This window comes from Oncorhynchus mykiss, chromosome 11 (assembly GCF_013265735.2).
Source record: "Oncorhynchus mykiss isolate Arlee chromosome 11, USDA_OmykA_1.1, whole genome shotgun sequence".
NCBI lineage: Eukaryota > Metazoa > Chordata > Actinopteri > Salmoniformes > Salmonidae > Oncorhynchus > Oncorhynchus mykiss.
This window is the reverse complement of record NC_048575.1, coordinates 76,370,562-76,396,095: the sequence shown is the minus strand read 5'-3', so window position 1 is coordinate 76,396,095 and position 25,534 is coordinate 76,370,562. Positions and strand designations below refer to the sequence as shown.

The 25,534-nt window shown below is 41.2% G+C and overlaps 1 protein-coding gene across 1 annotated transcript; it reads right to left on the bottom strand.

Moving 5' to 3' along the window:
- Positions 1–11,517: 11,517 nt before the first annotated feature.
- On the bottom strand, positions 11,518–25,051 carry fxn (frataxin). Its single transcript, XM_036936385.1, has 6 exons — positions 24,660–25,051; positions 23,661–23,753; positions 23,129–23,220; positions 22,646–22,766; positions 14,437–14,534; positions 11,518–12,384 (listed from the first exon to the last, which is right to left on the bottom strand). The coding sequence occupies exons 1-6, from the start codon at positions 24,774–24,776 to the stop codon at positions 12,246–12,248; spliced, it is 660 nt and encodes a 219-aa protein (XP_036792280.1). The 5' UTR covers positions 24,777–25,051; the 3' UTR covers positions 11,518–12,245.
- Positions 25,052–25,534: the final 483 nt, after the last annotated feature.

Genomic DNA, 25,534 nt, shown 5'->3' with positions numbered 1-25,534 from the left:
GGTGTTGCTGCAGGCTCGTCACCGTCTGCAAATCAAAGCAAATCTAGGCATCACTGTCTGTTAATCATTATGGTCAACTATACATAAGAAACGTGTAGGCCTAAATGTACAACATACCACAATACTATACTACTATATGCAGTAGGCCTAAATGCATAACATACCACAATACAACAATACTATACTACTATACAGTCGGCCTAAATGCATAACATACCAAAATACTATACCACTATTACTATACAGTAGGCCTAAATGCATAACATACCACAATACAACAATACTATACTACTATACAGTCAGCCTAAATGCATAACATACCAAAATACTATACCACTACTATACAGTAGGCCTAAATGCATAACATACCACACTACTATACCACTACTATACAGTAGGCCTAAATGCATAACATACCACACTACTATACCACTACTATACAGTAGGCCTAAATGCATAACATACCACACTACTATACCACTACTATACAGTAGGCCTAAATGCATAACATACCACACTACTATACCACTACTATACAGTAGGCCTAAATGCATAACATACCAAAATACTATACCACTACTATACAGTAGGCCTAAATGCATAACATACCAAAATACTATACCACTACTATACAGTAGGCCTAAATGCATAACATACCAAAATACTATACAACTACTATACAGTAGGCCTAAATGCATAACATACCACAATACTATACCACTACTATACAGTAGGCCTAAATGCATAACATACCACAATACTATACCACTACTATACAGTAGGCCTAAATGTATAACATACCACACTACTATGCCACTACTATACAGTAGGCCCAAATGCATAACATACCACACTACTATACCACTACTATACAGTAGGCCTAAATGCATAACATACCAATATACTATACCACTACTATACAGTAGGCCTAAATGCATAACATACCAAAATACTATACCACTACTATACAGTAGGCCTAAATGCATAACATACCAAAATACTATACAACTACTATACAGTAGGCCTAAATGCATAACATACCACAATACTATACCACTACTATACAGTAGGCCTAAATGCATAACATACCACAATACTATACCACTATTACTATACAGTAGGCCTAAATGTATAACATACCACAATACTATACTACTACTATACAGTAGGCCTAAATGCATAACATACCACAATACTATACTACTATACAGTAGGTCTAAATGCATGTACAAATAATAACAGTTGATTACACTGATTCTGGCACAGCTACTGTATGTCACAACTATCAAGTCATCCAGGCTGTATCACAACTGGCAGTGATTGGGAGTCCCATAGGGCGGCGCACAATTGGACCAGCGTCGTCCGGGTTTGGCCGGTGTAGGCCGTCATTGTAAATAATAATTTGTTCGTAACTGACTTTCCTAGTGAAATAAAGGTTCAATAAAACATGAATAAAAATGGGCCTAATCTAATGACACACAGATGTTGCACAGTACTTGCCATTGAATAAGAAACACATTTTATTTTATTTTTTTTAAACATAAGACTACAGCTACAGTTGAGGCTGTTCCTGTGACATACAGGAAGGAACATGCACTGCAAACATGGCGTCACAGATCTGTCCGTCAAACGTGTCGTCCAATGTGTGCGTGTGTTTATATTCAGGGAGGATCTCAGTCTGTAGTCGTAGATGTTGATTGAACATAATCCAGAGACTGTAATCTAATATGATAGCAGTATAACCACATTACAACCACGTGTCAACATCAACAGTCATACATGGATGAGACTGACTCAATCTTCTGATGCATCCCAAATGGCACCCTGATTCCTTATATAGTGCACTACTTTTTTATTTTATTTTTTAGCATAAGTGCACTATAGGGAATAGAGTGCCATTTAGGAAGCAGCCAACCGTGTAATGCATCAGGATGACTCCAGGAACAGGAAACGTCTTCATCGAACCACCGGGACATTGACATGGACAATCACGCTAAACTTCAAAATATTTAATTTCCCAATGAGAAACCAGAGGTTCCAATAAAGATGGGTTTGGCAGGCGTGAACACTCTTTGACGACACTGATTGTCAATAGCAAATGTGGTTATGTATATATTTATTTAGCCGTTAATGTATTGAAGACCTATTTCAGCAAGTTAACCAAGTTTTTTGCTGGCTTAGCTAGCCATGTTAATGATGAGCTAACTAACACTGTTGGTCACTGCACTACAATGTCACGCTAGCTATTGCCAGCAGGTGATTTGCTAGCAGGTGACTTATTGAAATATTAAGTGAATGTTTATTTTCTTACTACCTTAAAATATTTATATAAAAAGGGTTGTACTTGTGCTCTCTATTTATAGATTAATATCACTTCACGTTGAGGGTATGTATCAATACTGTTGCTCCTATCTAAAAGATACAGTGGGGCAAAAAAGTATTTAGTCAGCCACCAATTGTGCAAGTTCTCCCACTTAAAAAGATGAGAGAGGCCTTTAATTTTCATCATAGGTACACTTCAACTATGACAGACAAAATGAGGGAAAAAAATCCAGAAAATCACATCGTAGGATTTTTTATGAATTTATTTGCAAATTATGGTGGAAAATACATGTCCTACCTAACCAGGCTTTGACCGTCCTGTCAGTGCCTGTCATCACTGTTTGATATCTTTTACTGCAGATAAAAACCGAGTCAACCTGGGTGTCCGTGTGTCTGTCTTCTGGGGGGCGATGTGAAGTTGGTTACAACATTGGTAGTAGAGAATTACAGACAGACAGGCAGACAGGAGAGAAGTACCAACAGGCAGGCAGGAGGAAATTAGACGGACGGACGGACAGACAGACAGTTAGGAGAGAATTACTGTCTGTCTGTCTGTACTTCTCTCCTGTCTGTCTGTCTGTACTTCTCTCCTGTAACTACGAGGACAAAAAATATATATAATTAAAAAATATATATATATATTTTATGAACTCGGGTACTCATCTTCCTGTTGAAAGATAGAATAGTCGAATACACCAGGTGAAATTGTAACTAATTCAACAACAAAGAATATGATCTACATGACCAGTCTCTGTGTGTAAAATGGTTAATGAGAACCTAACTCACAGCTAAAAAATAGAAGGAAAGGAATCCAATGTTATTTGTTGCCTAGACTTTACTGCAAATGACACAAGTCCAGAGGAAAAAAACAACACTAATATTGCAGTTAGCCATGACAGCCTTTATAATAGAACGCTCACAACCACACACATGATTATTGGACTTGGGGAAAAATGCATCTTAAAGTAGAAATAGAATGAAACAGGCATTGTATTTTTGCTCTAATATAGTGGCCACTATAGTACACATCGATCAAGTCCACAAAGAAAAATAACATTCACTGAGTACAACGTTTAATAGTCCCCCCCCCCCCACTCACAAACAAGTGTTCCAGTATGTCAAGTTCAACACAACAATGTCTTTGGGCTACACTTCACATTATTGCACTGTACACGCTCTGCCTGTGGACATCTGTTCTACAGTGTACCAGCAGCAGAGCATGAAACCCGTTGTTGGTATAATTGATCTCTTTAAGGCAGAGACTATACCTGGCATACCCCTTTGTATCCACTGTATTGAAAAAGTGAGAAAGAGGGAAAGTGTGTGGTGTTCCTTCACCTCTATAGTGGCATCCAGTTTAAGCCAGGCCCAGCTCCAGCTACACCTGATCCCTGAATCCACTTGTTTAACAAGCAAGGCCTCTTTTTCACCTAATTCTCTCATTCTGAAAATTGACCACATACTGTAGAAGGAAAACATTAGTTCATAGAAAATAGTGAGTTCATTAGCTCGTTAACTAGTTAACATTTCACACAGATTGCCAGGGTTCAGTAAGCAACTAACGTTATAACTTGAGGAACGGCAAGGAGTCGTATACCAGTTAATACTGTAGTGAATTGGTTACGTTACTAATGTAGCTCATCTGATGTTGTCACATTAACGAGCTGTCTGACTTAATTAGCCAGCTCATTTTCTCACCATGAACTCAATTATTTGATCAGCTAAATTGGCTAATGTTGCTCAACAGTTCTCTGGCTAGCTAACGGATCATTTGATCCAGCTAGCAAGATACTTAACAATGCTAACAATTCTTCTTTCACCACACTTGCTCCCTCACTTTAAAATTCCTAAATGTCAGTTGTTTTTCTGGTTACAGCTCATGAAGTACGCTTCATCACCTTCTGACCCCCATCGTCAGGCTTCTCACCTACCTCTCCTTTATCGTTCAGGGGACGCGGTGCTGCAACTGGCAAACTGCCTTTCCACTCTCAGCTGTCTTTCCAGAGCGCGCGCTGATGCTGTACCTGGTTGGTTGTCTCTTCTCTCTTCAGTCGCGTGCTGCATTCTGTTATGTGAACGATTGGCTGAGCCTTGGATACAGTCAGTATTTCTCCAAATGCACATCACTCATTCGCTTACAGCCAGTAGTGATCCAAAGCCCCCCCACAAACCCCCAAAAATAAATAAAATATAATTGGATCTACACAAATCACGTAGGTTACTTATTTTGGATTAAAAAACGGCGAATTCCGCCGAAAGGTGACTAGTTTACATCCCTGAATTGAGCATCAGCAGTTTTCCTTTTGTTATACACAGTGTACAAAACACTGCTCTATCCAGGATAGACTGAACAGGTGAATCCAGCTGTTAAATCCACTTCAAATCAGTGTAGATGAAGGGAAGGAGACAGGTTAAAGAAGGATTTTTAAGCCTTGAGACATGGATCGTGTATGTGTGCGTTTACAAAAATGTTATGCTGTTTTCAAACGAAAACACAATACATTGCTCTGGTTAAAGCTTTAAGAATCGAGCCGCTGACCTCATTTCAAGATGGCTTCTACCTACATTCCGGTTAGCGTTGTGAAGCATAAATAAAATAAACACGTTGATACACACCGAAAGCCGGTGGTGACCTGCCACTGACAACCGACCCAGACATCACCCGCTCCCCTGCGCTTCTCTGTCGCTCTTCACATTCAACGAGAGACGGAAAACAATATAGTTGTGTGGGTGGGCTGGTGGGGGGCGTCCGCGACCATGGAGGGAGCATCTAAATCCCCGGCAGAGGCGGGAAATGTTTGTTATTTTAGACTGTCGCCCGTGCAGCAGTGAAAACTCATTTGAACCTGCTGGGGACTCGCGTGCTGTTACATTTATAATCTGCCACACGTTTGTTGTTGTCGCGGGTAAATGTCCGATGGAGACCTCAATTTGTGAAAAATGTGTTGAACTTGATGCAGCTAAAGAAATAATTATTACTCTTCATGAAGAAATAAAACATTTGACCCAAGCGTCTTGAACCGAATAAGGATTCTATGAGACTATAAGCACCTTTAAATGCTTCCTATCAAAACACCCAACCAGGATGATACTGGGGCCTTCCTGGAATGTGATACATTTCTGACACTGCACCCCTCTACTGGCTCGCAATCTGCTTCAAGACACAGCAGAGACCGGATCATTCCGCCGATTGTGAGGCATATATTTGTACCTGGGGCAAAGATTGTGTTTTCCTTGGGCAAAAAGTTGAGTTGAACAATTGAAAAATTGTATGGTTGAGAGGGATGAGGCAAAAGAGATGGCAAATAAGTCTGGCTGTAAAACCGATTGGCAAATGTACTGCAAATTGAGAAATCATGTGACTAAACTGAAGAGGAAGAATAGAAAAGAAGAGGAATTACACTATGAAACAAAAGATAAATCACAAAGAATGACAGTAAAAAGCTTTGGAGAACCTTAAATGAAATTTTGGGCAAAAGGGAAAACTCTGTTCCCTCATTCATTGAATCAGATGGCTCATTCATCACAAAACCCACTGATATTGCCAACTACGTTTATGATTTTTTCATTGGCAAGATTAGCAAACTTAGCCAGCAACAAACGCTGACACTACACGTCCAAGTATATCTGACCAAATTATAAAAGACAAGCATTGTAATTTTGAATTCCGTAAAGTAAATGTGGAATAGGTGAAACAATTATTGTTGTCTATCACCAATGAGTCACTGGGGTCTGACAACTTGGATGGAAAATTACTTAGGATAATAGGGGACGATATTGCCATTCATATATTCAATTTAAGCCTACTAGAAAGTGTGTGCTCTCAGACCTGGAGGGAAGCAAAAGTTATTCCCCTATCTAACAATAGTAAAGCCCCCTTAACTGGCTCAAACAGCCACCCAATCAGCCTGTTACCAACCCTTTGTAAACTTTTTGAAAATATTGTGTTTGACCAGATACAATGCTATTTTACAGTAAACAAATTGACAACAGACTTTCAGCATGCTTATAGGGAAGGACATTCAACAAGCACAGCAATTACACAAATGACTGATGATTGGCTGAGAGAAATTGATGGTACAAAGATTGTGGGGGCTGTGTTGTTAGACTTCAGTGCGGCTTTTGACATTATCGATCATAGTCTCTGGCTGGAAAACTCATGTGTTATGTCTTTACATCCCCTGCTATATTGTGGATTAAGAGTTACCTGTCTAACAGAACTCAGAGGGTGTTCTTTTTTTTTTATTTTTTTTATTTCACCTTTATTTAACCAGGTAGGCTAGTTGAGAACAAGTTCTCATTTGCAACTGCGACCTGGCCAAGATTAAGCATAGCAGTGTGAGCAGTCTCTCCAGCAAAATCCAGGTAGAATCAGGAATTCCCCAGGGCAGCTGTCTAGGCCCCTTTCAATCTTTACCATCAACATGCTACTGGCTTTGAGTAAAGCCAGAGTGTCTATGTATGCGGACGACTCAACACTATACACGTCAGCTACCACGGCGACTGAAATGACAGCAACACTTAACAAAGAGCTGCAGTTAGTTTCAGAAATGGGTGGCAAGGAATAAGTTAGTCTTAAATATTTAAAAAACTAAAAGCACTTTATTTGGGACAAATCAGTCACTACTAAACCCTAAACTTCAACTAAATCTTGTAATGAATAATGTGGAAATTGAGCAAGTTGAGGAGACTAAACTGCTTGGAGTAACCCTGGATTGCAAACTGTCATGGTCAAAACATTTTGATACAACAGTAGCGAGGAAGGGGAAAAGTTTGTCTATAATAAAGCGCTGCTCTGCATTCTTAACAGCACTATCAACAAGGCAGGTCCTACTTTTGTCGCACCTGGGCTACAGTTTTTAGAAAAATTTAAATTGGTTCAGAACAGGGCAGCACGGCTGGCCCTTGGATGTTCACAGAGAGCTAACATTTAATAATATGCATGTCAATCTCTCCTGGCTCAAAGGAGAGGAGAGATTGACTTTATCACTACTTGTATTTCTGAGAGGTATTGACATGTTGAATGAACCGAATGCTGTCTGTTTGAACTACTGGTACACAGCTCAGACCTTCATTCATACCCCACAAGACATGCCACCAGAGGTCTCTTCACAGTCCCCAAGTCCAGAACAGACTATGGGATGCGCACAGTACTACATAGAGCCATGACTACATGGAACTCTATTCCACATCAAGTAACTGATGCCAGCAGTAAAATTAGATTTAAAAAACAGATAAAAATACACCTTATGGAACAGCGGGGACTGTGAAGCAACACAAACATAGGAACAGACACATGCATACAAGCACACAATAACATACCCACTATACACATATGTACACATGGATTTTGTGTTATAGATATGTGGTAGTAGAGTAGAGGCCTGAGGGCACACACTTAATATGTTGTGAAAAAAACCCTGAAATGAATGTATTGTAATGTTTTTAAAATTTATTACTGCCTTAATTTTGCTGTACCCCAGGAAGAGTAGTTGCTGCCTTAGCAGGAAATAATGGGAATCCATAAAAAAAAACAGGAAGAGTAGTTGCTGCCTTAGCAGGAAATAATGGGGATCCATAATAAAACCCAGGAAGAGTAGCTGCTGCCTTGGCAGGAACTAATGGGGATCCATAATAAAACCCAGGAAGAGTAGCTGCTGCCTTGGCAGGAACTAATGGGGATCCATAATAAACCCCAGGAAGAGTAGCTGCTGCCTTGGCAGGAACTAATGGGGATCCATAATAAACCCCAGGAAGAGTAGTTGCTGCCTTAGCAGGAAATAATGGGGATCCATATTAAAACCCAGGAAGAGTAGCTGCTGCCTTGGCAGGAACTAATGGGGATCCATAATAAACCCCAGGAAGAGTAGCTGCTGCCTTGGCAGGAACTAATGGGGATCCATAATAAACCCCAGGAAGAGTAGCTGCTGCCTTGGCAGGAACTAATGGGGATCCATAATAAACCCCAGGAAGAGTAGCTGCTGCCTTGGCAGGAAATAATGGGAATCCATAATAAACCCCAGGAAGAATAGCTGCTGCCTTGGCAGGAACTAATGGGGATCCATAATAAACCCCAGGAAGAGTAGCTGCTGCCTTGGCAGGAAATAATGGGGATCCATAATAAACCCCAGGAAGAGTAGCTGCTGCCTTGGCAGGAACTAATGGGGATCCATAATAAACCCCAGGAAGAGTAGCTGCTGCCTTGGCAGGAACTAATGGGGATCCATAATAAATATAAATGGGCAAGACAACAGATTTAAAGTGCCTTTAAACGGGGTAGGGTAGTAGGTCCCAGGCGCACCAGGGTTTTTCCACGCTCAACAGCTTCCCGTGTGTTTCAAGAATGATCCACCACCCAAATAACATCCAGACAACTTGACACAACTGTGGGAAGCAGTGGAGTCAACACGGGCCAGTATCCCTGTGGAACGACACCCTGTAGAGTCTATGACGAATTGAGGCTGTTCTGGGGGGGGGGGGGGGTTGAAAGGCAATATTGGAAAGGTGTTCCTAATGTTTTGTACAATCAGTGTATGTCAATCAGTGACAGTGACTCAATTATCCCATGTCATTTAATTTGTTTTAGATTGGTCTATTCAGCTATCTAATCATGGCCGAATTACCGACCAGGCACGCAGGACAAGTGCCCAGGGGCCCTGAGCTCCAGGGGGCCCCGCTTGATTTTGTTAGTTACTCCCAGTCAGATATCATAACATAAGTAATGGAAACATTTTGTAGAATTGCAGAACATTTCCTGTAAAACTACAACAACAAAAAATCTGTAAAGTAAACTCATTTCTTTACTTTTTGTTAATACAATACTTTTTCTGCTTCTGTACGTATTCAATTATAGTTATTAATCCTGGTGCTGAGTTCATGTGTAGTGGCTAATTGTTTAGCTAATATGTTTTGTAGATGGACTGAGAGGAATGAAGCAACAGAAACCAATGTGATAATGGCTGGGGTCATTTTTTCTTGTTATTGCTGTTCTCCAATTAACTTTTTAGAGTTTTTAAATAGTATAAAAATCCCACCCCCTTGTCCAGACCACACCAAAACTCAGACCCTAGTTATGGCCATTCCTCACGAGCAACAATAGTACCTGAATGTGCTCCTTGTAATAATGTCAGCATAAAGCCCTGAATGTGCTCCTTGTAATGTCAGCATAAAGCCCTGAATGTGCTCCTTGTAATAATGTCAGCATAAAGCCCTGAATGTGCTCCTTGTAATAATGTCAGCATAAAGCCCTGAATGTGCTCCTTGTAATAATGACAGCATAAAGCCCTGAAAGTGCTCCTTGTAATAATGTCAGCATAAAGCCCTGAATGTGCTCCTTGTAATAATGTCAGCATAAAGCCCTGAATGTGCTCCTTGTAATAATGACAGCATAAAGCCCTGAAAGTGCTCCTTGTAATAATGTCAGCATAAAGCCCTGAAAGTGCTCCTTGTAATAATGTCAGCATAAAGCCCTGAATGTGCTCCTTGTAATAATGTCAGCATAAAGCCCTGAATGTGCTCCTTGTAATAATGTCAGCATAAAGCCCTGAAAGTGCTCCTTGTAATAATGTCAGCATAAAGCCCTGAATGTGCTCCTTGTAATGTCAGCATAAAGCCCTGAAAGTGCTCCTTGTAATAATGTCAGCATAAAGCCCTGAATGTGCTCCTTGTAATAATGTCAGTATAAAGTCCTGAATGTGCTCCTTGTAATAATGTCTGCATAAATTGCAGAATTTTGCACGTCCCATGTAATGTAGTCTAAGTGGTAACAATGAGGCAAAATCCAGCCTTAGTATTGTTCTGGGACTTTCATTGATTTTCTTTAGCGTGTTTCATTTAGCAGCCACGAGTCTTTTATTTTTCAAGATAATGTGGGTCGTGGGCTATTTAAATACTTGTTCTGTTTTGAAGAACAAACATCAAACATTTGGAAAATTCATATCTTGCAGTAAAACACTAAATAAGATCTTTATTGCAAGAGAAGACAGGTTAAATGTTAAAAAGGTTTAATGTTATTGTATTTAGAAAATAGTCCTGATCATATAGGCCTAGATGATATCCAAAACAACAATAAACTTAATTTATACATTTTCACTAATTAAAACTGTAAAGTCATGTTCTTCTACACACAATACCTCAACTAATTCCAATCTGGGTGGTACATTTGTATTTCGGATGGAATCAAGGCATTAGAAGGACCCTGCCTGGGGAGGCTACTGGCTACTTTTTCTATTTGGCTGGCTATTCCAGGTGTTTGTTGAAAACACTGGCTTTAACTTATTTACAGGTATAAAAATTATAAAACAAAGATACATACATTTCAACAAATTCATACCTGAAACTCCCAGAATAGAATTTGACCGTGAACGCAGACGATTCCCGAGGAGAATTTCACTTTTCAAACAATGGAGAACGGCAGAAATATTATCCTGGCTCACCATAAACCATTGACTCAGCTAGCTCCCTATCGATGTACTTAAATCTGAACTCTCTGACAGTATGACTGTTGTTCTGACAGTATCTGTCCTTCCAGAACATTCCACTATAAATATGTTTCTCTCCACAGTTCCACACAGGCCAGTTGGCCCATCAGGACTGAGATCTCCCAGCAGTGAATGAGAAAAGAGCAGAGCTCCACCACTGATACAGAGTCAGTCTAGAGGAAGAACTCTTACTCTCTAAAAGTAATCCCTGTCTACTATGCCTCCAAAACGGTCTGTAGCCCAGGAACATCACCAGACAGAGACACTGACCACTGATCAGTCTAATGCCTGATGTCCATGGACTAATTGAAAAGGCACACTATAGGACCGACCTTAACAGTGGTGTGCTGGCTTGGATATCTTATTTCCGTATTGTCCTTTCCAGCATAGTTCCAGAAACTATGTTGGATACATTTCCAGGCCAGACCAGTCCAGCTCTATTGTGTGAATCAAACACAAGATTTCGTTTTGGAGAAATAAGACATCAGAGAGATGCCCACTAACTTCTGTTTTAGCCATAGAGGTAGAATGACTGGAGCAACGCCCCTCAGACCATGGCAATGTGACAGGATCACTCACGGGAACACTCAACATGGCCGCCGGTCCATCCATCAGAGAACATTGACTGGAACGGGATCCTCATTGTAGAAACTATATTTCTATGGTTTTAGCTGTGTTTGGCTCGACCATTAAAACAAAATCCTTTTAAAAAATGTTTTTATCCTGGATAAAATTGAGGGAAACAGAATAATGAATCCTGGGTTTGGACTAATTTCCATTGAAATAAGAGTGGTTGCATGTGTCTGTTGTTTACAATGGCTATATCATGTTTAACTAGCCATCTTTATTTGAAAAAGAAACAAACTGTTCATTAATGATGGTGTTTCTCAATAGGTCCCAACAGGTTTATCATAACAGGTTATAACTGCTCAATTAGACATGTCTGATCACAATACGATGGTACTTGTTTAGAAATGAATAGAGGTAAACTCCAACCAAACCTGAAGGAGGAATCAGGAAGGAACTTCAGCTGTAACGAGAACCTAATCATAACCAACTCCAACGTTTTCCTTCAGTTACAGACAAGACCGACACCTCCGTTCACGTGTCTATTCACATACAGTCACACAAATAAAACACTGTATCATCGATGTATACAATTCATGTCCTCTATATTATAATCACAGACTTATATGAACGTTATGGTATTTTAGTGGTATTGGTGCATAAATCCATTTGGTTCTGTTTCCGAGCTGAATCCTAACTTGAAATCTGGGCACACAAGATGTTTAACTTTTTTTCCCCCAGACCTGTGATTAAGTACATGGATGTAGTATGCTGTGTAGGAGAATGGACAAGATGGGACAGACATCGGAGGTGGTACCCTATTTCCTATATAGTGCACTACCTTTGGCTCTATAGGGAATTGGGACGTGGCCCAGGTCAGGAGTGTACTAGTGTGGTCAGGTCCAGGTTCATGTTGTAGATGATAGAGAACTCTCTAGAGAGTAGCTGGTGGAGAGCCATGCCGTCGTGGTAGTAGACCCAGCGCTCTCCTGTCCAGTCGTAACGCTTCGGACCACTGGAGGACAGAGAGAGGCACAGAGAGGGGGATATCAGGCTTGGGTTGAAACCACCTAAATCACTATGAAAAACACCTAAATATCTATGAACAACACCTAAATATCTATGAACAACACCTAAATATCTATGAACAACACCTAAATATCTATGAACAACACCTAAATATCTATGAACAACACCTAAATATCTATGAACAACACCTAAATATCTATGAACAACACCTAAATATCTATGAACAACACCTAAATATCTATGAACAACACGTAAATAGCGATGAACTGACTGGTCAAACATTTACTAGCACATAAATGTCTGAACTATTTTCAATCAAATGTACATAAACCTATGTAACATATTATACTGAACAAAAATATAAAGGCAACATGCAACAATTTCAAAGCTTTTACTGAGTTACAGTTTATAGAAGGAAATCAGTCAATTGAAATAAATTCATTAGGTCCTGATCTATGGATTTCACATGACTGGGAATACAGATATGCATCTGTTGGTCACCCTTAAAAAATGGGTCTCAGAATCTCGTCACGGTATGTATGTCTGTGCATTCAAATTGCCATCGATAAAATGCAATTGTGTTTTTTTTGTTCGTAGCTTATGCCTGCCCATACCATAACCTCACCATATTGCAAACTGTTCACAAGAGCTCGCCCACACGACGCCATACACATGGTCTGCGGTTGGGAGACCGGTTGGACATGCTGCCAAATTCTCAAAAACGACGTTGAAGGCAGCTTATGATAGAGAAAGGAATATTCAATTCTCTCTAGCAACAGCTCTGGTGGACATTCCAGCATGCCAATTACTCGCTCTCTAAAAACCTGAGACATCTGTGGCATTGTGTTGGGTGACAAAACTGCAAATTTTAGAGTGGCCTTATTGTCCCCAGCACAAGGTGTACCTGTGTAACGATCATGCTGTTTAATGAGCTTCTTGATATGCCACACCTGTCAGTTGGATGGGTTATCTTGGCAAATAATAAATCCTCAATAACAGGGAAGTAAACAAATTTGAGAGAAATAAGCTTATTGTGCATATGAAAAATGTCTGGGATCTTTTATTTCTTTTCAGCACTCTATACTCCTCTGTTAACTGGTCATGTCTGTGTGCCTGTCGCTAGACCCACTGGTTGATGCTTAAATATAAAACCCTCTTAGGGTGCTTCTACACCTGCATTGCTTGCTGTTTGGGGTTTTAGGCTGGGTTTCTGTACAGCACTTTGAGATATCAGCTGATGTATGAAGGGCTATATAAATACATTTGATTTGATCTTAGGCCTCACTCCCCCCCTATCTGAGATATCTACTGCAGTCGTCATCCTCCACATACAACACCCATTCTGCCAGTCACATTCTGTTAAAGGTCCCCACGGCACACACATCCCTGGGTCACTCGTCTTTTCCGTTCGCTGCAGCTAGTGACTGGAACGAGCTGTAACAAACACTCAAACTGGACAGTTTTATCTCCATCACCACATTCAAAGACTCAATCATGGACACTCTTACTGACAGTTGTGGCTGCTTTGCGTGAAATATTGTTGTCTCTACCTTCTTGCCCTTTGTGCTGTTGTCTGTGGCCAATAATGTTTGTACCATGTTTTATGCTGCTGCCATGTTGTATTGTCATGTGTTGCTGCTATGCTGTGTTGTCATCTTAGGTTTCTCTTTATGTAGTGTTGTGGTGTCTCTTGTCATGTGTGTTTTGTCCTAGATTTTTATTTTAAATCCCAGCCCCCGTCCCCACAGGAGGCCTTTTGGTAGGCCGTCATTGTAAATAAATCTTGCCTAGTTAAACAAGGTGAAATCAAATAAAAAAAACTGATTTATTTCCGCTCATGAAACATGGGACCAACACTTTACATGTTGAGTTTATATATTTTTTTGTCAGTGTAAATAAAAATGTAATATATTAAATAAAAAGTACATCAAAGTATGTAATGGAGGGGCTTGTATATGTATTTGAACTACCAAATCAATTCAATCAAGCGTTGTACACAGCAGAAATAACCGTTCTGTCCAATTTCACAAACACAGACCTGGTAGGAGATGATAGCCAGATCTGTTTGTTAGGAGTCTGTTTGTTGATGACGTATGTCCCATGGTCTCCGCCCACCTTCACTGTCAACACACCACTCTGGGAGGGAGGGAGAAAGAGAATAAAAATGTGTTTGTTTTTTTAAACTGTTAAAATTTGACTTAATATCTATGACTCATTCGTTCTCTAACTTATTCTAAAGACAATATAGTATATGCAAGTAAGCCTTGTCTGATCTAGAATGACGCATAGGGCAGGTGCCTATCACCTGCCGCTTCTGTGGCATGAGGCAACAGAAGTACTGTACACCCCCTGGACAGGACGATAGTCTACAAGACAAGTCATCAGCAAGGTAGCCTAGTGGTTAGAGCGTTGGACTAGTAACCGGAAGGTTGCAAGTTCAAATCCCTGAGCTGACAGTTAACCCACTGTTCCTAGGCCATCATTGAAAATAAGGTTTTGTTCTTAACTGACTTGCCTAGTTAAATAAAGGTAAAATAAAAATAAAAATCCCTCAGATACCTGACCACTGCTTCGTCAGTCTACCTACTGTAGCAGCATGTACATATTGGTTATTCAGCCAGACAGGATGCAGAGCGTGGCTGGCAGATATACAGCAGCAACACCGTTGTCCAATCTAACACGGAGGCAGCCTGCCAGGACAGCGTCTGAACGCTACAAATCCTGAAATAATCACAGGAGTTCCAGTAACTGCTCTGCACACACACACACACACACACACACACACACACGCCTCACTGCTTAAATTAGGTTATATTTCTTTAAATTAATGCCACTGCTGTTTGATGGGATTTGCACAGCCACAACCCTCTCTTCCATCTCCTCCCTTCACCACTACTCTGCTCTTCCTCTAAAATATATAATTTTCCCATTCCTCTACATCCTTCTCACCCTTCTGTCTCCAAATCCCTCCTCTCATTTCCTCTTTCAAAATCCATCCTCTCCTCTCCCCAGGCCAGAGTTGACCTCTAGGCTGCAGCGCGGCACTATTGGCTCATTAACAGGCGTTAATGAATATGTCCCACTCATTAAGGAGATTAAACAGAGTGTTGTGTGTCTGGGTTGTCATGGTAGAAATAATCCTATTTCTATGGGGGTTACAGAGAGGGTGGTGGACTGCATTCTATAATGGAGCATGAAGGATTCCATGAGAGAGGATTCCAGAACGGGCTGTTGAAGATTCCATAGTGACACGTCAGGGATATTGTACTCTACTGTAAAGCCCTTCAAATGGCCTCCTCTTTCAAGGATGAGAGGAAGAGCATTGTGATGTCATCCTGGTCAAACACACCATCTATAGTAATTGAATTCAAGTGCTGCGTGACAACAGTGGCGGTCAGTGGCTGTTCAAGATGAAGGAGGACCATCATTTGTTTCATGAGCACGGCCTTACTTCTATTACAGCATATTGGATGACTGTCATTCATATTCCATTCATCCAGCTCAATGTAGCATCGATAGGTTTAGGCTACTACATGATACTTGAATTGTCCCTATACCCATCATGATGGTGCTACAACCTAGCCTAAGAATGAAAGATTACAATGTAGGTAAACACAGTTTGAGAGACATGTGAGGTGACAGTGACATTCAATAGCGCCTTGCACACTCTTGCCTGCATCTAGCTGATATAGGGTGTAATCATTAGTGCAACAGTTGCAAACGAGAGTTTCTATTGGACAAATCCAGGTATGTTTATCCCTGTTTTGATCCGTTTGCTACCGTTTAAGTCATGTTTTTTTTCTTTTTCTAACAGAATCGGAGGAATGAATGCACCCCTGATCACAAGTAAACAGAATTCACTCTCATAACCGCCACGTTGTATTCCTTCTCTTCCCTTGTGGACTTCAATTCACAATACAACAGCTGTATGTGACCAGCCTACATTGTTGTCACCTTTTTAGCTGAAGTACCGTAATACTCAGCATAGCTAATAGAACTAACACGTTAGTAAACCCGCTACAATCGTGCAGTAAAGTTAGTGTACAGTCTAGTAAGTAGTTACACAGTGCTAGCTAGCTGTAGCTTATGTTTTCAGTACTAGATTAAATTATCTGATCCTATGTTTGGGTGGACAACATGTCAGTTCATGTTGCAAAGAGCTCTGATAGGCTGGAGGGCGTCCTCTGGAAGTTGTCATAATTACTGTCAATGTACCCAGAGGAGGACGGAAGCTAGCTGTCCTCCGGCTACACCATGGTTCTACCCTACAGAGTGCTGTTGAGGCTACTGTAGACCTTCATTGCAAAACAGTGTGTTTTAATCAATTATTTGGTGACGTGACAATATTTAGTATTGTTTTACCTAAAATGTTTAACTTTAAATGTTTTAATGATTTTTTTAAATTATTAAAATCACTCATACGGAGTGTGTACACTCAGTACGAGGGGTTAGTGTGTACACTCAGTACGAGGGGTTAGTGTGTACACTCAGTACGAGGGGTTAGTTTCCTTCTTTCTACGCACCAACCTATTGGCAACAGGGACCTTGATCCAGGAGGGGATTGCATGTCTCTAGATAATCGTTGTGATTTGAGGATAGCTGTGAGGGATATCGAATGATAAAATGTTCATATTTGAAGACGGCAGAAAGGCTAGTCTCTTTGGCACATGACAAGCAGTGGAATGTTAACTAAAGAGACTGGTACTCAGGCTAGAATGGCTCTGCTGTAACCAAGACGACAAGCAGTGGAATGTTAACTAAAGAGACTGGTACTCAGGCTAGAATGGCTCAGCTGTAACCAAGACGACAAGCAGTGGAATGTTAACTAAAGAGACTGGTACTCAGGCTAGAATGGCTCTGCTGTAACCAAGACGACAAGCAGTGGAATGTTAACTAAAGAGACTGGTACTCAGGCTAGAATGGCTCAGCTGTAACCAAGACGACAAGCAGTGGAATGTTAGCTAAAGAGACTGGTACTCAGGCTAGAATGGCTCAGCTGTAACCAAGACGACAAGCAGTGGAATGTTAGCTAAAGAGACTGGTACTCAGACTAGAAGGACTCTGCTGTAACCAAGATGCTTGATGTTGACATCAAGCCACTTAGCTAGAAATTTCTCAAACCAATGCATAGCTGGAGCCCTGAGCTGGATATCATTTATCTTAGATTTCTTATAGTTATACTTAACTCATATTTAGTTATAAGCAGTGGCTTAGCACGCACTCCCACAGACCCTGGGTACCCCCAACCCAAACAAATTGCTGGATTTTATAAAAATGTTCAAATGGTAATTGAAAACCATACTATTAAATGACCTCCTCACAGGAGAGAGATAGAGCGCTGTGCTGGGGAGGACGGAATGAGAGAGAGTGAGAAAGAAAGAGGACTATAGATATTTGTGGAGGATTTATCCCAGAGGAAATCTAACAGTGCCAACAAACACAGCTGTGGGACTGACAGGCATGCAGTCCAGTGTGTGACAACGTAGCCAGTGAGCTGGTGTTAGGAGGAGACTGGGAGTGAGTGTGAATTGCCTGTTAGGCTGTCTCCTAACACCAGCTCAATGTCTACATTGTCAGACACTGGACTGCATGCCTGTCAGTCCCACAGCTGTGTTTGTCCTCTCCAGAGCATACACACCCCCTCCCCCCTCCCCAAGTGAAATAGATCAACAAAACTGAAATAACCAAAACTGAACAGTAAACATTACACTCACAAAAGTGTCTACATACAGGGCATTCGGAAAGTATTCAGACCCCTTGTCCACATTGTTACGTTACAGCCTTATTCTAAAATAAAATATCAAATATATACAAACACAAAAAAAAAAAAAACAAACATTACCCCATAATGACAAAGACCATTTACTATGTGACTGTAAATTGAGCTCAGGTGCATCCTGTTTCCATTCATCGTTGATGTTTCTACAACTCGATTGGTGTCCACCTGTGGTAAAGTCCACTGATTTGATATGATTTGGAAAGACACACCTGTATGTATGAGGTCAAACAGTTGACAGTATACACAGCAAAAACACAGCAAACACCAAGCCATGAGGTCGAAGGGATTGTCCGTAAAGCTCTGAGACAGGATTGTGTCGAGGCACAGATCTGGGGAAGGGTACCAAAACATTTCTACAGCGTTGAAGGTCCCCAACAACATAGTGGCCTCCAACATTCTTAAATGGAAGTTTGGAACCACCAAGACTCTTCCTAGAGCTGGCCGCCCTGCCAAACTGAGCAATCAGGGGAGAAGGGACTTGGTAAGGGAGGTTACCAAGAACCCGATGGTAACTCTGACAGAACTCCAGAGTTCCTCGGTGGAGATGTTTGTCCTTCTGGAAGGTTCTCCCATCTCTGCAGCACTCCACCAATCAGACCTTTATGATAGAGGCCAGAAGGAAGCCACTCCTCAGTAAAAGGCACACGACAGCCCACTTGGTGTTTGCCAAAAGGCACCTAAAGGACTGACTGTGAGAAACAAGATTCTCTGGTCTGATGAAACCAAGATTGAACTCTTTGGCCTGAATGCAAAGTGTCACGTCTGGAGGAAACCTGGCACCATCCCTACAGTGAAGCATGTTGGTGGCAGCACCATGCTGTGGGGATGTTTTCCAGCGGCAGGAACTGGGAGACTAGTCTGGATCGAGGGAAAGATGAACAGAGCAAAGTACAGAGAGAGAACCTGCTCCAGAGCGCTCAGGACCTCAGACTGGGGCGAAGGTTCACTTTCCAACAGGACAACGACCCTAAGCACACAGCAAAGACAACACAGAAGTGGCTTTGGGACAAGTATCTGAATGTCCTTGAGTGGCCCAGCCAGAGTCTGGACTTGATCACAATCAAACATCTCTGGAGAGACCTGAAAGTAGCTGTGCAGCGACACTTCCCATCCAACCTGACAGAGCTTGAGAGGATCTGCAGAGAAGAATGGGAGGAACTCCCCAAATACAGATGTGCCAAGCTTATAGCATCACATCCAAGAAGACTCAAGGCCAATTGCTGTCACAGGTGCTTCAACAAAGTACTTGAGTAAAAGGTCTGAGTACTTATGTAAATGTTATATAATTTCTTAATATTTTTTATACAATTGCAAAAATGTCTAAAAACCTGCTTTTGCTTTGTCATGATGGGGTATTGTGTGTAGATTTGAGGGAAAAAACAATGTAATCCATTTTAGAATAATGCTGTAATGTAACAAAATGTGGATAAAGTCAAGGGGTCTGAATAGTTTCTGATTGCACTGTAAATATGGGTTGTATTTACAATGGTGTTTGTTCTTCACTGGTTGCCCTTTTCTTGTGGCAACAGGTTACAAATCTTGCTGCTGTGATGGCACACTGTGGTATTTCACCCAGTAGATACGGGAGTTTATCAAAATTGTATTTGTTTTCAAATTGTGGGTCTGTGTAATCTGAGAAATGTGCGTCTCGAATACGGTCATACATTTGGCAGGAAGTGCAGCTCAGTTTCCACCTAATTATGTGGGCAGTGCCGGTCTTCTCGAGAGCCAGGTCTACCTATGGCAGGCTCTCTCAATAGCAAGGCTCACTGAGTCTGTACATAGTCAAAGCTTTCCTGAATGTTGAGTCAGTCACAGTGGTCAGGTATTTTGCCACTGTGTAATCTCTGTTTAGGGCCAAATAGGTTTCCAGTTTTCTATGTTTTTGGTAAATTATTTTCAATGTGTCAAGTAATTATATATGTTTCTCTCATTATTTGGTTGGGTCTAATTGTGTTGCTGTCCTGGGGCTCTGTGGGGTCTGTTTATTGTTCATGAACAGAGCCCCAGGACCAGCTTGTTTAGGGGGCTCTTCTCCAGGTTCATTTCTCTGTAAGGGAAAGGGGGATACCTAGTCAGTTATACAACAGAAAGGGGGATACCTAGTCAGTTGTACAACAGAAAGGGGGATACCTAGTCAGTTGTACAACAGAAAGGGGGGTACCTAGTCAGTTGTACAACAGAAAGGGGGATACCTAGTCAGTTGTACAACAGAAAGGGGGATACCTAGTCAGTTGTACAACAGAAAGGAAAGGGGGATACCTAGTCAGTTGTACAACAGAAAGGAAAGGGGGATACCTAGTCAGTTGTACAACTGAATGCCTTCAACTGAAATGTGTCTTCCACATATAACCCCTCTGAATCAGAGAGGTGCAGGGGGCTGACATAAACAACATCCACATCTTCGGTGCCCCGGGGAACAGTGGGTCAACTGCCTTGCTCGGGGGGCAGAACGACAGATTTTTACCTCGTCAGCTCTGGACTTTGACATTTTCATTACTGACCCAACGTTCTAAGCACTAGGCTACCTGCTCTGTAGGTGATGGCTTTGTTATGGAAGGTTTAGAAATCGCTTCCTTTTAAAGTGGTTGTAGAATTGAAAGGCTCTTATTTGGATTTTGATAATTAATTAGAGGCTATCGGTCTAATTCTGCTCTGCATGCATTATTTGGTATTTTACATTGATATACAGTATGTGGCTGTTTTTGCTGCATTATATTTATAAAATTTAATTTTGGGGTTTAGAAAAATGTTTGCTAAATGCTAACTCCCATTTGTATAAGCTGGTAGCGTTGCTAGCATACAGATGGAGGTAGTCAGTCATTTTTAACTAATGCAGTTGATTGGTGACGATAACATGAACATGTATTGGGGTTGACATCTATACAGCATTATACTCCGGTTTTTACCTCAAGTACACATATTTACAATAGCCTAAATGTAAGCTAATTTTGATGTCAGTCAATGAGGAGATTCGGGATCTATTACACCACGGGTGGACGCATGGGTGATGATTGTTTTGGTCGAATTCCATCGACCTCTTTACCTCACGTATTTGAAACACTTGTCTTGTCTTTGTAACACACTCAGTGGACTCATAAACTGTACTGGTAGAGGCAAGATGTCCCCTAGAAGCAGTGATGCCGACAAACACACATCAGCAGTCTGCCAGCCAGACAGTTCTCTGGGCATCAATAGATCCTCTAGCTGTCTGGTACAGCACTGACCCAGGTCAAGAGGTCAGCTCATTATCACTATGAACACACTTTTTTTTGCCATAATGTCAGACCAATTTACTCCCATGGACACACACACACATAGAGCCATCAGTGTATTGACGTGGTGTTTAGTGCCCTGGGCATGTCTGATGATTTGAGGACACTACAATCATTATTTCCTCCAGTGACCTTTGCCCTCATGAAGTAATTGGCCTGCACATAACAGCACCATCGCCATCCTATCCTACAGCTCTAATGACTCATGGATCCCTAATAGACATACACTCATCATTCACAACCAGACACACAGACCAAGAACTACTCATTATTCACAAATATTATTTTCTGATGAAGAACTCAGGATAAATGCTGCAAATAGGATTGTCAAACTTCCAATGGAAAGACATGTGAGTCAACAGCTACCCCTAGTGGACAAACGAGAGGAGTGCAGAAACAGAGAGGTACTGGTACAGTATGTACAGTATTTCCCTGGACTTACACAGAAGACAACGTCTTTTTGTCATTTAGTAGATGATCTTACATTTAGTATACAATCAGAAGCCTACTACTTAGAGAGAAGACAACGTGGTGTGTACTGACAGAGAAGACAACTTGGTGTGTACTGACAGAGAAGACAACGTGGTGTGTACTAACAGAGAAGACAACGTGGTGTGCACTAACAGAGAAGACAACGTGGTGTGCACTAACAGAGAAGACAACGTGGTGTGCACTAACAGAGAAGACAACGTGGTGTGCACTAACAGAGAAGACAACGTGGTGTGCACTAACAGAGAAGACAACGTGATGTGTACTAACAGAGAAGACAACGTGGTGTGTACTAACAGAGAAGACAACGTGGTGTGTACTAACAGAGAAGACAACGTGGTGTGTACTAACAGAGAAGACAACGTGGTGTGTACTAACAGAGAAGACAACGTGGTGTGTACTAACAGAGAAGATAACGTAGTGTGTACTTACAGAGAAGACAACGTGGTGTGTACTAACAGAGAAGACAACGTGGTGTGTACTAACAGAGAAGACAACGTGATGTGTACTAACAGAGAAGACAACGTGGTGTGCACTAACAGAGAAGACAAAGTAGTGTGTACTGACAGAGAGAAGACAACGTGGTGTGTACTGACAGAGAAGACAACGTGGTGTGCACTAACAGAGAAGACAACGTGATGTGTACTGACAGAGAAGACAACGTGGTGTGTACTGCCAGAGAAGACAACGTGATGTGTACTTACAGAAAAGAGAACATCAAACTCCGGCCCTGCTAGTGGTCCATCCATCAGATCCTCAAAGTAGTCAGCCAACGAATCCAGAGTCTCATCTGCAAGTTTCTCATAGGCTGCCTCGCTGATCTCACTGGAGAGGGATAAACACACTGGGTCAGAATGAGGGTCAACAGAGGCTGAATTTGATGTGAACTGTATTTGACATGAGAACCGAATGTCCACTGAAAAAAATGAGTTAGCCCATCCACAAAGTGAGTTAGCCCATCCACAAAGTGAGTTAGCCCATCCACAAAGTGAGTTAGCCCATCCACAAAGTGAAAGAAATAGAATATAGCCTACTGTAGGCCTACATATTATAGTAGAGATTAATACTGCAGTTACAAAATCCTTCCTGTTGCCACGAGGAGCTTCTCAAGAGATTAAATGGGATGTGTCATCGATGGTGATACTATACTTTGCTAGCACTCCTCTAGTCTCCCACAGTACCTTTACCTTATATGAACAGCGTTTTCCTCTGTACGTACTGGTGAAGTAACATGTAGGACTCTCCTCTGTTCTCCTCCTCCAGGTCTGCTATCAAGCCACTGTGACAGAAATACACAGGGATATCATTGCATAGTAAAATTCTGTGGCAAATCATTTTTTATCAGTATGCTATCATAGTTCCCTAGAGCATCAGACAGTTGGCAGTCACCAACCCTGGTACTGGATCTTACACAGCGTGTGCAGGCTTTTGTTCCTGCCCAGCATCACCAACATCTGTTCAACCACTGGCTTGATGATTAGTTAGTTTAATGTGTTATTAGCGCTGGCGGGAACAAAAATCCCCCTCACCGTGTTGCTCTCCAGGACCAGAGTTGATGACCACTACCCAAGGTGATATACACCTGGCCAGCTTCTCCCTAGTCACGAAATGTAGCGAGGCCTTCAAAGTGTAATCAAATGCCACGTCATAAAAAAAGGAATGTCCCTTGTCTGTTACAAAATGTTGAATCTTACTCTGCCAACTAGTAAGTACGTTTACCTTTGATGAACTCGGGGCACTCCTCGAGATCACATGCTTAGATGTGTCATTTGGTGCAGACCGAGTTCTCAGACAGCGAGAGTTTCCCAGGTGCTGAAAATAAGAGAAGGCAATATCTGTTATTGCATCATGTATGCATGATTCAGCTGATAAACAACACCCACATATTTAAAGGTGTTATATTTCTGGGGGACATTGTCATTTCAGAAAATGTCCATACATCTGCAGCAATCGTGAAATAATAGTGTTTCACAGTATTATTTTTGTTTATATGAGAAAATAATCACCGAATAGTGAAGGGGATAATTTTAACATATATAAATAGCTGCGAAATATATTTTCATTAACAAAAATGTAGAATATTTACAGCAGTTTGAAGCAGGTGGAACAAAACCGAAAGTAAAAGCACAAGCCATTCAAAACAAATCTTACTTTCAGTTTTGTTCCACCAACTTCAAACTGCTGTAAATATAATATTTTTTTTGTTAATGAAAAGATATTTCGCAGCTATTTAAATATGTCACAATGAGTCCCTTCACTATTCAGTGATTGCTTTCTCATTTAAACTTAAATTGAGCTAACAGTGTAGAATCTTAGGAAATGATGAGGCGAATATCACAACACTGGCGGGGTAAGTAACTTAATACTGTGAAACACTATTATTATTCCACTATTATTATTCCACTATTACTGAAAATATGATGGACATTTTCTGAAATTACAATTACCCCCCCCCCCCCCCCCCCCCCAACCCCAAATCCTGTGTGGCACCTTTAAAATCGGTAAATGTACTTTCCTATCGATAATTTGTCTTAAATGTGAAATTTCCAACAGCATAAGGACGAACCAACGAGACAAACGGTAGGTTTAAATCAGATTTGCCAAAAGTAAATCTCTCATTATCGCCCATCTTTTTGGCAGCTATAATCTTGCTCGCTAACGTTAGCTGTTACACAATGTTTCAAAACATAACTAGCGGCGTGGCAAACGTGACATTACCTCATTAGACAGATGTCTGGTCCCTTGTACACATGTCGTCGTTCTCTGCTGTAGTCTATAGCTCTGGTCGCGTATGAATTGATAAATACATAGTTTTTTAATGGATAACCTCTGCATTTTTCGCCTTTCAGTGCTGCTGATCTTGTTATCAACTTGATTGTTTATGTCTGTTCGGGAACCTTCTACTCATGTCTGTTTGGCGGTTTACCACAGCCAAAAAGTCATGAACCCAGTCTATTTCTTCAATGTCTCTTCCTAAAATGTGATTTTAACCCTAACCTTAACACACTGCTAACCTTAGGCTTAACCTTATCCTTAACTTATGACCAAAAAGCAACTGTTTGTTTCAAGCATTTTTGTGATTAGAACCCATATTGACTTTGTGGCTATGGTAACTAGTGTTAAACCTATTTGGCCACACCGTTATGGCGCATTACCGCCACCTGCCAGGCTGGAGTGGGATGGCACATTAGAGCATTTTCTCCTTTCTTACCGTATGCACCGAAATAGCAGGGCCCGGTTTCCCAAAAGCATCAAAGGGTGCTTTCACACTTGGTTCCTTTCAGACAATTTTGGTGAACTCAGTGCGGTTCGCATATTTTTTGTGTGCATCGTGAACACTCCAAAATAACTCAAACCCCTCGAAAGAGCCCTCGATGTGAGACCATATCGAGTGGTGGTCTGAGTTCGGTTCGTTTTAATTCCGTGGTCCGGTTAACTTTTTCAAGACAATGTAAACGCAAAACTCCCAGGTTCATTTGTCATTATTCCCGCACCACACTCTAGACTACTGCAATACCGTTTCCCCTGCTATAAACCATCACATTTGGTGCCACATAAGAGATATGATGTGGAGGTTCACAGAAAATAAAATG

Bases quoted from the DNA above. Each gene is read 5' to 3' on its own strand.
- fxn (XM_036936385.1), bottom strand. From the start codon at position 24,776: ATGCAGAGGTTATCCATTAAAAAACTATGTATTTATCAATTCATACGC. The intron at 22,767-23,128 runs GTAAAGGTACTG...ATCCCTCTCCAG, and splicing joins GAAAACGCTGTTCATATAAG to TGAGATCAGCGAGGCAGCCT. The intron at 12,385-14,436 runs GTCTGTGTTTGT...TCTGTCCTCCAG, and splicing joins TGGCTATCATCTCCTACCAG to TGGTCCGAAGCGTTACGACT.